The 12,176-nt window shown below is 36.7% G+C and overlaps 1 protein-coding gene across 5 annotated transcripts in view; it reads right to left on the reverse strand.

The window, feature by feature from the left end:
• Positions 1 to 12,176, reverse strand: part of XPO1 (exportin 1) — a 47,058-nt gene that overhangs the window by 12,079 nt on the left and 22,803 nt on the right. For 4 of the 5 annotated variants that reach the window (XM_032352234.1, XM_032352235.1, XM_032352237.1 and 1 more), the window contains 7 exons: positions 6,430 to 6,491; positions 6,176 to 6,220; positions 4,577 to 4,758; positions 3,370 to 3,418; positions 3,173 to 3,292; positions 1,560 to 1,688; positions 750 to 908 (listed from right to left, as the gene is read on the reverse strand). In XM_032352234.1, the coding sequence (XP_032208125.1) occupies positions 750 to 908; positions 1,560 to 1,688; positions 3,173 to 3,292; positions 3,370 to 3,418; positions 4,577 to 4,758; positions 6,176 to 6,220; positions 6,430 to 6,491 (746 nt within the window). Of the gene's footprint in view, positions 1 to 749; positions 909 to 1,559; positions 1,689 to 3,172; positions 3,293 to 3,369; positions 3,419 to 4,159; positions 4,245 to 4,576; positions 4,759 to 6,175; positions 6,221 to 6,429; positions 6,492 to 12,176 lie in introns of those variants that run through there. The other variant, XM_032352238.1, reaches the window with a different exon arrangement.

A 12,176-nucleotide genomic window follows, 5' to 3' on the forward strand; every position in this document is an offset into this window, starting at 1 on the left:
AAAACACAGTAAGTGAAAGACACTAATTACAAAAGACCATACACTAGGAGTCAACTTATATGAAAGGTTCAAAACAGGTAAAATCCATAGACAGTAAACTAGTGGTTGGCTAGAGGCTGGGAGAGAGCAGAATAAGGGACTATTTTAATGGGTACATTATTTTGTATAGATGAATGAAAATATTTTAGAATAGAGGACAGCTGACAATACTGTGACTGTCACTGAGATTGTACACTTCCAGGTAGAGTTTTAGGTCTCATGCATTATACCTCAATTTTCAAATAGCATCTTTATACTTTTCATCTTAGAAATGTCCGAATACCCTTTAGGAATTTAATTTTGATTATTAACGATTGATTTGAGATTATGCAGAACACATAATCAACAAATTCTGCTTGTAATTCAGAACTCACATATTTTTATGCACTGACAATAGGTAGGGGGTATGTCAAAGGTACACTTAAAATTTTTTTTAAAAGATTTTATTTATTTCAGAGTGCATGAGCACAAACGAGTTGGGGGAGGGGCAGAGGGAGAAGCAGATTCCCTGCTGAGCCTGACCAATCCTGAGACCACAACAGGAGCCTAACGCAGACATTTAAAGGACTAAGCTGGACTGAACAACCCACGTGCCCCAAAGATACATATATATATTTAAAAAAGAGTAGACATTTTAGAATAAAGGCATTTTTGAAATAGCTTTCATTATACAGAAGAATTTCAGAAGCCAAAGGATCCACAAAGCCTACCTCCATGAGTGTTTCCCTGAGATTTAACCTTTTCTCTATAAGTTGACCATGTTCCTTAAGAAAGGTGCAGAGAAACAAACTGAGATTTTGAATAAAGTTCTGTTCATCATCTTTTCCATTTGAGTATGCAAGTCGAATATTGGTATTTAAAGGAAGCATCTACAAGTTTAAATATGGACCATTAGTCTGCATTCTAAAACCAGTAAAAGATACTACCTTCAAATACTAAGATTTCATCACCTCATTTCTAATATTATAAACCACACACTTAGATTATTCTTCGATAGAAATCCTTAGTCTGTTTATAGTATTTTTGTATTCTAATTTTTGATTTTTTAAAATGTTACAAATAATAAGAGTTCCACAATTTATCTTCTCAATTTTTCTCTGTATTATACTTTTCCTTTGTATCATTAAAAACAAAAATATTCAATTAATTCACTGGAATATAAACACATACAGTAATGCAGTATTATGGTTAACATTCTAAATAATTTCATCTATACCTAGTCAATATTATAAATAAACAATCTCATTTCAGAGGCAAAGTCAGAAGCAGAGCTAATATTAAAACCAGGTTTCCAAGCTTCTAAATTCTATGTAAATAAATTATGACACTCCCAGACTCATTATTTCAAGAAATTTTCAAAATGTTCACTAAATTTCTACCTGTTCTTATTTTATGTAATAAATATACAATCACACTGAAGCTGATCTATTATAATTAGTTGTACCAAATGGTTCAACTCCAACCCAACTTCTTCTAAGGCACTAAAATTGTTCAGTCAGTTGTTAAGAGTGTTGTATTACCTGTTTTAGCTGCATCATTGTCAGTGTAAATAGCGTTACAAATTGTTCCTCATACTGGCTTACACTTACACCAGCAATCTCAGTGAGGCACTTCAGAGAGACATTTCGAAACATTGGAACATTCAGGAACTATTTTAAAATTAAAAAAAGCAAGCATAAAATTAAATGACATGTCATATTTTACTTGACAAATTAAGAATAATAAAGGTTTTAACAATAGGGAGTGTAAGGGAAAACACCAGATAAATGGATGGGTATTTTGTTTTGCATGTTAAGATTTTGAGAAAATTTCATTATCCACCTAACAGACAGTAAATGCTGTGGGAGCAAACTATGCTGCTTCTGATGTGTCTTCAAACAACTAAATACAAAGTCACTTAGTAACTTTCCCAGGAACCATTATATGACTTTTAAGAGCATCACGTTTTATCGTAGTCTAAAAAAGACCCAAGATTTATAACTGCCTAGCCTTTTGTAGATGGGCAAAATGTTAACAAACATAGTAAAACTGGCTCTTTCATTTTCTACTGCTGAGAAGATATAAAAATGGCTAACATTAGTATATGGTAATTTGGATAAGCATCAAAAACCTTAAGAAAATGGATATGCCCATTGGCCTGATACTTACATGTGTAGAAGTTGTATTATAGGTTTCCTTTGCAGTACTACTGACAATAACGAACAGTTTTATGAACTGTCTACCATAAAATATCTCTAATATCATATTCACATATTAGAACAGAGTATTACCTCATCAAAGCCTGAACTACAAAATCTCAAATGTTAAGTTGTAAGGTCTCAATTAAGCATACAAATTTAGGGGCGCCTGGGTGGCCCAGAGGGTTAAGCCTCTGCCTTCGGCTCAGGTCATGGTCTCAGGGTCCCGGGATCGAGCCCCGCATCGGGCTCTCTGCTTGGTAGGGAGCCTGCTTCCCCCTCTCTCTGTCTGCCTCTCTGCCTACTTGTGATCTCTCTCTCTCTGTGTCAAATAAATAAATAAAATCTTTAAAAAAAAAAAAAAAAAAAAAAAAGCATACAAATTTATTCCTTCTATCTGCCAAGAAGGAATCTGGAAAGATAATATAACCAATTGGTAACTGGTCATCTCTCAATGAGCAATTAATTAAGGCTCCATTCCATGTAAGTATTATACCCTACTTCCAAAAAAGGGGAGGGGGGCAGGAAAAACCCTGAGGCCTTCCACTTTAAAAAAAATAAAATAAAGGATGTTTCTATAATTTGGCAGACAGAGATAGTAAGTAGGCAAAGAGGCAGGCAGAGAGAGGAAGGGAAGCAGGCTCCCTGCTGAGCAGAGAGCCTAATGTGGGACTTGAACCGATGACCCTGGGATCATGACCTGGGCTGAAGGCAGAGGCTATAAAACATTCTTAAAATCAAATCCCTTAACATTTGTTCACATGAATTCCTGAGATTTTTGACACCATTCCAAGGAATTATTAGCTGAAACCAAAGAAAAGCTCTTCTGAGCAGTTTCTTAGAAACAACACTGGTTACACCTACAAATGTGTAATGGTTTTCTATAGCAAACGGCATTATAAATGAGTAACATATACAACTATCTAGTAATAAGAACTGAGATGTATTCACTATACCTTATAAATTAATGTGCTGATTAACTTGGTCTCAAAAATATATCCCAGTGGAATCCAATTAAGAAATCTGAGCAATGTTTCCAAAGTTGCATGTACAAGTGGAGCATTCTGGGAATTTTCCTGTAACAAAAACACACCTATAAATAATCCTCTTCCTATAATTATCACTTAAAAAAAAAGAAATCAAAACTACTTACCATCACAAACTGACACAGCTGAAAAATTTGTGAGAATTCATTGCACATGCTAAAAAAGAAAAAAAAAAGTGACCAGAAGACACACAGAAATACTGTGATTTACATACTAGCAAAATCACAAAAAATTTCACGAATTTAGTAATTAAAAACTTGACTCACTTCTTTTTAAACGCAAGTATCAGTAACTTCACCAAAAGCTACAAAGCTGCTAAAGCTATGTGTAGTATCATTCTTTCAAAGTTTACCCATAAAAAATGCTATAAAGACAATATCAATTTCATTTTGAGATTTCTGTCATCCTTACTCTAACTTGAAATTTAATCGATTATTTTTTTAAAATTAATTTTTTAAAAAGTAATCTCCACCCACGAAGTGGGGCTTGAACTCATGACCCCAAGATCAAGAGTCGCATGCCCCACTAACTGAGCCAGTCAAGTGACTTCGATCAATTTGGTCTTTTAAATCAAGATAGCTGGAACAAAACTCTCCAAACTAAGAGTAAGAGAAGCAGTATTTTATATATATATATATCCCAAATCCTACAATGTGCTTATGTATCAAAACAGAAGCAAAATTGTAAATTCTGAAGTCAGTCAGAATATATAAAGGTGAAATACTTCTGCACCCTAAAGATCAGAAAAAGTTTTTATTACTAAGCAGAGTGGCACATTTCCAAGACACAGGACTGGTAACAATTCAGTTGACATTTGGACCCAAGTCAATTCCTTCATTATTATGTAAGTAGTCACCATATAAAAACAGATCTCAACGGTTTCTGGGAACTCCTGACCTATATTCCTTTTGCATAAGATGTATAAAGTTAGTTTGCTGTGACAATGAAGTATGACATCCTGTCTTATTAACCACACACACTTTTCAAGCCTCCAGATTTAAATCTGTACCAAAAAACAAAAGTAATTTAACATATTAACAATCGATTTCTCAAAAAATCATAATCAACCTCCAAGTTTAATTTTTCTTTTTAAAGATTTTATTTATTTATTTGACAGACAGAGATCACAAGCAGGCAGAAAGGGGGAAGCAGGCCCCCTGCTGAGCAGAGAGCCCGATACGGGGCTCGATCCCAGGATCCTGGGATCATGACCTGAGCCGAAAGCAGAGGCTTTAACCCACTGAGCCACCCAGGCACCCCGAAGTTTAATTTCTTTAAATAACTTGAAAATTCTAAAGCAAAATAATTACTTGCCTGTCTTTTAAATGCTTAGCTTTCACTTGAGTTATCTGTCCACTAGAGAAATCAAATACTTCTTCACTCAAGAGTTTGAGAATCACCATATTATTCTGACAGAGACTTTCACTGGTTCTACTTGCTCCAACAATGTCACTGATAAAAGTTGGCCAGTGTTTTGGCCATTCTTGTTTTAGTATCTAAAATAAAATAAGAAAAGTTAATTTCACTTCTCAAGGGCAAAACAAACTTCAAGGAAATTGTGTGATACTAAAAGCAGGAGCAAATAACACCCATTTTTCATTTTCTCCCCCTTAAGAGAGGAAATGTGCCATCCTCTACGGAATAAACTAGGTAAAGTGTAACACAAAGATTTTGGTTCTTTTTTCTTTTTTTATTAAATAATCCCAAGACCTCATGTGAGTCTTGAACTCACACTAGAGATCAACAGTTGCAAAATCCAACTAAGACAGCCGTGCACCTTGGTCTAGGCCATACTAATATGCATGCATACCAGTATTAGCCAGATAAAGATCTTAAATTATCCTCAGTAGACTCAAGATAAAACTCTTAAGCAACAAAAGGGGATGCATAGGGAGAGGCATTTTCTTTGGGTGGTATCAGAGCCCTGAAATATAGTAGCATTTGTTTGTATAAATTTGACAGAGAAATAGCATTACAGTGGAAGATGGAATCATCTTTGACCAAAATCTTTCTAATAGACAGTATTAGACTTTCAAGTCTGCACTGTGTATTTTGTATACCAGGGATTTTCCTAACCAGATTATTCCCTAACTATACACGTTAATAAGACGTAACTAATTTCTTTGTACTCCTCCCTTTTCCTGAAAAAAGGGCAAACAACAAATGTCCTCAGTATAAAAGCCAGTGTAACTTAGTGAAAACCCAATGTTTTCTTAACGTATTAAACAGAAGAATCTATTTTTTCTCACATACCAATTAATTAATATTCATAGGACAATGTTTTGTCATACTATAAAAAGTATGTAACATAAAATTTTGAAGCTGAGACTATTTAGAAAGTCTGACAGACTTAGGTATAGAAATCAATGTAAAGATGCTGAATTCAAAGGAATGATTTATGAATTAAAATGAAGATGACATGCAAAGGAAGTATGCACAGTCAACGGGCAAATAAGAAAACTGTTGACATGTCTGATCCATACTGGAGCCACGAAAGTGGTATGTTTACAACATCTCAGGTTTCCTACCATAGGAAATTTACAATTTTAAGTGTTAAATAGTAGCTTAACTATTAGAGTTACTGTAAAAGCTATTACTACTGCAAGATGTTAGTCTTGTTATTTGATAAAGGTTTCACTATTTTGTTCCAGTAACCAGCTTAACTGAAGCATTTAATTTTTTTTAAATTTTATTTATTTATTTGACAGAGATCACAAGTAGGCAGAATGGCAGGCAGAGAGAGAGGGGGAAACAGGCTCCCTGCCGAGCAGAGAGCCCCATGTGGGGCTCGATCCCAGGTCGCTGGGATCATGACCTGAGCCAAAGGCAGAGAGAGGCTTTAACCCACTGAGCCACCCAGGTGCTCTGCATTTAATTCTTTTAAGGAGAACAATCAATCAAGTAAAAGCTTACCTGAACAAGAATCATATTTAATTTCCCAATATACACCTTTTCCTTCTAAGAAAAGAAAAAAGTTTAGATTAAAGCAAAGTCTAAATTAGGTTTAATAAGAATATAAGCAAAGAACTACGTTTGAGAAAAATTACAGATCTACTATAAATGATTATACGTATGTTTGTATGCCTGTAACAGAAGTAGATTTAAGCTGAAGATTCAATATTTAAATTATTTTACAATTTCACACTTATTTCTAAAAGTGGTCTTACCTCTACACAAGTTGGGTCAGATGACGTCTTGATAATGAGGCCAACAACATATTTTTTAATTCCTATTAAAAAAAAATTATTCAACACTTTTATAGCATGCCAATAAATCTTCAGTAGGGGAAAAAATGGGGGAGGGGAATGTTGAAAGTAAAGTCAAATAATAAATCCCAGTCCCATCAGCAATACTGGCAATTTTTGAATGATGTCAATCATGTTCGTGTACTACTTCTTCAAAACTTTAATTTTTTTAAGAAAAAGATTTATTTATTTGACAGAGAGAGAGAGAGAGAGTGCAAGCAGGCACGCGTGCGCTTGCACGAGACAGCAAGCAAGAGACAACACAAGCAGGGCGAGTGGGCAAGGGAGAAGCAGGCCTCCCTTGGAGCAGGGAGCCTGATGCAAGACTTGTTCCCATGGCCTGAGCTACCTAGGTGCCCCTAAATTTTTATTTTTGTCAACTCTGCAAAATACAGGCTTAACAATTACAAATTATCTTCTAAGATGTTCTTCAATGCTATACTAGTTCAGTGCACCAACATGTTATTTTTTAAATAAAAACATACTGCAAGGGATTACTATGTTGTTCATTTAGCTCAATACACACAAATTTATTTTTATGGGCCATAACTACAAACCCCTCAAGAAGTAATTTTGTAATAAACATTATAAGAAAGAAGTTTACATAAAATATCTCTAAATCAAGATCAGATACTATTATCCTTTTCCAATTTAATTATAACATTAAAGTAATCCTGGAAACAGGACTTTAACTTGCCCCCCACTACAACATAGAGTAACAGTTAAGGAGCAAGTTCGATTTCTAATGTTACTTACTTAAAAGGTATCTTAATAGTACAACCTACTCTTAACTTATTTAAGACGGGGATGGGGAGTTAGAGGCCTCAGATGTGCACCAGGAGAGTTTATTTGTCAGAGAAAGAGAGAGAGACAGACACAGAGAGCAAGCAAGCAGAGGGAGCAGCAGGCTCCTCATAGAGCAAGGAGCCCCACGCAGGAACTAAATCCCAGGACCCTGGGATCATGACCTGAGTCAAAGGCAGACCCTTAATGACTGAGCCACCCAGGTGACCCGGAGAGAGATCTTAAGCAAGCTCCATGCCCGAGTGAAGCTCCAGGCTCAGAGCAGAAGTCTGCCTAAGATTCTCTCTCCCTTTCCCTCTGCCCCTTCCACTCATGTGTGCGTGCAGGGGCGCTTTCTCTCATAAATGAGTAAATTTTTTATAGTTAAGAGCCCGATGCTTAACCAACTGAGCCACCCAGGCGCCCTGGTCCCTGGGTTTTGAAGTTATATGGTATACCTACACTGACATGCCTAAAGGATTTGAGAAATAGGATCCCTAAATAAACAAATTATTACTTCCTACCACAAAGACTACTCTCACATTTAATTTATGCTTTGCTACCAAATGATCTATGAAGATCTTCTTTCAGAGCAATCCAACCTCTGGAAATACAGTTAAGACTTTCTGGAACTATGTTTTCCAAGCCTTATCTAACAATCTGGAACTCTGGGCTCAAGCTTTCATGGAGAAGGGATCTGCTAAAAAATGTACCCGTGGGGCACCTGGGTGGCTCAGTGGGTTAAAGCCTCTATCTTCGGCTCAGGTCATGATCCCAGAGTCCTGGGATGGAGCCCGGCATCAGGCTCTCTGCTCGGCAGGGAACCTGCTTCCCGCTCTCTCTCTCTGCCTACTTGTGATCTCTGTCAAATAAATAGAATCAAATCTTTAAAAAGAAAAAGAAAAAATAAGAAATATGCCCGTAATAATTAACAGGAAATATAGCCAACATGAAGGCAGTAAAATACTGATTTGATTGTAAAGCTACCTTAATAATCTTCATGGACTGAAGTATTATATTTATTCCTATTCATCTGCATTTCAAGTAGTATGTATTAATTATGGCAAAACTGCCCATTTGCTTCCATATTCCAATAAACAACTGAACACTTTTTAAAAACACTAATTATGAAAATAATTTCCTTAGTGTGGAAAAACTTTATTAGCACAATGACATCACACAGTAAGGGTTATTTATCAACTGACAATGTAGGGTCAAGTGATATCAATATTCATAGTTTAAGAGACACTAAAAAAGGCCAGGTGTCAAAATGTAACTGTTACATACCATCTAAAGTAAACTATGTCATTTATATTTTTAAAAGTTAGTTCTAAAAGCAAAGTCCACAATACTAAATGTTGCAAACAAGACCACCAATGAATGCTAAAAACAATGGGCAATTCTTCCCGAAGAAAACAAACAAGAGTGTAGTCTCAAATTACCTCCCCAAGATCATTTGAGGGAAAGAAACAAAAACAAAAACCCGTAGTTTTATTATTAGTAAAGAAGCAGGAACCACCATAACCCACTAATAAACATTAATAACAAAAGAGTAATTAAATGTACTGATCTTGTGCCCTATGTCTTGGTGGACTGAGGATACCACATCATTGTGGTATCTTGCCAAAAAACATGGATCCTCAGCCTAATCATGAGAAACCAGACAAACCTAAATTGAAATACACTTTACAAAATGACCAGAACTCATCAAAAGTGTCAAAGACCTATCAAGCAGAGATTAAGAACTATCACAGATTAGGAGACTAAAAAGACCCAACTAACTAAACTTAGAACAGAAAAAGGATATGAGAGAGAAAACGTCTGAAATCTGAATGCCCACAGTTAACAGTACTGGCCAATGTTCACTTTATGGCTTTGATAATTTTATTATGGTTCTAGAAGTTGTTAATATTAAAATAAGGTAAAAGGTGTTAGGTGCATTCTCTATTTTTTGGGCAGTATTTTACAGTCTAAAATTATTTCAAAATAACAAAAGAGCCTTTGTGGACACACAATCAGGTCTGGTTTGAATAAGGCAGTAAAAAGGGGGAAACACTCGGGAGATCAGATTTATTTTAAAAACAGTGCTTCTGACAACCATGCATCAATTTTAAAAAACAAGCTAAATTATATACCAATTATTTAGGGTAACCCACAGAACAATCCCACATGTTCTCAATATCCAGAAGATTTAACCAAAACATAATTCTATTATTGCTAGCCCTTCTGTTCTTTACACATAAATTACTATCACTAAGGCCTCTGTTAAAAAATTGAGGAAATGACAGCTCTAAAAAACTAGAGAGTAATAGGCATCCTTCCAAAACCTCTTAACACAGAAAACACAGAGCCTAATACAGGAACAAAAATATTGCCTTCTCAGATTAAATGAGTGACAATACCATACAATGAGAGATCTAATAGTTTTCTTCTAATCTGTAATAAGGAAATGAGGAAACTGTCTAAAACTACTATTGCTGCCTCTAGTTGGAATATATGTATTTGGAGGCTTTTTTCAGCCTCAGAGAATAGGAAAATAGGATCAAACAGATCCTTCAACTCTTCTGTTACCAATTAAGTATCTTCTCCCTCTTTTCAGAGGCTTTTGAAGTTCACCTGTAGGTGGAGCAAAGGGTAAAAGATAAAATGGAAAAAGTGGAAAAAAACCCAAAACCAAAATACTGGAAGTTTCCCACAGACAACAGAATCTTAATTTCATGTCACTCTACAATGATCATATTTCAATCCCTTCAGAACACTGGAACACCCTTTCTTTCTTTCTTTAAAAGATTTTATTTATTTACTTGACAGAGAGAAAGGTGTAGGCAGGGGGAGTGACATGGAAAAGGAGAAGCAGACTCCCTGCTCAACAGAAGTTTGATACTGGACTAATTCCAGGACTCTGACCTGAGCCCAAGGCAGGTGCTTAACTGAATGAGCCACCCAAGTGCTCCAAGAAACAACACTTTTCTGATCAAGCACGGCTGCACATAAAGTGTCTGTCTAGAATCTCCTACTTCTAGGTACAAAGGTTATTTCATTGGGGCGCCTGGATGGCTCAGTGGGTTAAAGCCTCTGCCTTTGGCCCAGTCATGATCCCGGGGTCCTGGGATTGAGCCCCCTATCAGGCTTTCTCCACGGGGAGCCTGCTTCCCGCTCTCTGTCTGCCTCTCTGCCTACTTGTGAACTCTGTCAAATAAATAAATAAAATCTTAAAAAAAAAAAACCAAAAACCCCACAAAAAACAAAGGTTATTTTATTAAGTACTGTCTTCTTTCCCAAGTCCTCTCCAACTGAGCCACCCAGGCACGCAGTATCTTTTATCTATAGCCCTTCATCCTATTCTTCTTAATCTGAACAAAAATTCACCTCAAAAGCTTAAATTAACCTTCAAATTACTGCAAAGGGCTATGTAAAAAAGAGACCAGCATGGGGCACCTGGGTGGCTCAGTTGGCTGAGCATCTGACTCTTGATTTCGGCTCAGGCCATGAGCTCATGGCCATGAGATGGCGCCCCCACCAGGACTCCTCTCCTCACTGGCCCTGGCTCAGCAGGGAGCCTGCTTCACCCACCCCTGCCTACTTGTGAGTTCTCTCTCTGTGTCAAATAACTAAGTCCCAAATAAATGAATAAATAAAACAAATCCCATCCTGTCTTAGAAGTTACACATCATCTTCCAAGTTACTTACACAACCATATTAGTAACCTTATCCCCCTAGGAACATCTTTTAAAAAGTGGTCCTTAATGATAACAGTAAAAGAAATGCATTACCAAACCTGATTTTTTATAAAGGATTCACTAAAACTCTTTATAAATGGCTTCAAGCCCCCATTTTAAGTAGGCTCCACCCCTAGCATGGAGCCCAGTGTGGGATTTGAACTCACCACTCTGAGATCAAGAGTCAGATTCGACCACCTGAGCCACCAGGCACCCCTCACTAAAATCTTTAAAATATGACTACTTACTGACTACAACTTACTGACAGACCATATTCCCATGGAAGCGAAAGTCCTACATTAAAAAAATAATAATAAGATTTTATTAATTAAAGTTTTATTTATTTTAGAGATATAAAAGGAGGAAGAGCAGAGGGAGAGGGACAGACAGACTCCATGCTGTGTGAAGCCCAATGCCCCACATGGGGGTTGATCCCACGACACAGATGACTGGAGCTGAAATCAAGAGTCAGACACTTAACCAGCTGAGCCACCCAGGTGTCCCAAAAGCCCTACTTCTCAAAATTTAAATCATAAGTTGTACCTTACCATCTTATATTGTCAGTGATAGAGTGCCATAAAACAACTTCAAACAAATACATGATTCCACCACTAAAATTGCATTCCTAGACGAATTATAAAATATGTCGAACAAAAAAGTTATACATTCCAATTCCTCTTTCACAGTACCTGATTTTCATATATTAAAGAAAATGAAAAGTCTTATTAGCACACTATTATGAAAGTAAAACTACCAAGCTGAGTTCACCCCAGTTCCAAATACTGCACAATACTCAGAAGTATGCAATTCTACTTTATTTTTTTAAAAGATGTGTTTTTTAGAGATTTATTTATTTGACAGCGAGAGAGGGAACAAGTAGGGGGATTGGGAGAGGGAGCAGCAGGCTCCCCGGGAGCAAGGAGCCCGATGCAGGGCTCGATACCAGGACCCCGACATCATGACCTGGGCCAAAGACAGGCACACAACTGAGCCACCCAGATGCCCCTCAAAGTTTTATTTTTTAGTCATCTCTACACTGTGGGCTTCAAACTCACAACCCTAAGATCCAGTGTCAAATGCTCCATCGACTGAGCCAGCCAGAGGGCCCTCCAATTCAACATTAAATATCTGTTTACCCCCTAACCTCTCACAATGAAAATTTGGTAC

Source organism: Mustela erminea, chromosome 7 (assembly GCF_009829155.1).
Source record: "Mustela erminea isolate mMusErm1 chromosome 7, mMusErm1.Pri, whole genome shotgun sequence".
Lineage (NCBI taxonomy): Eukaryota > Metazoa > Chordata > Mammalia > Carnivora > Mustelidae > Mustela > Mustela erminea.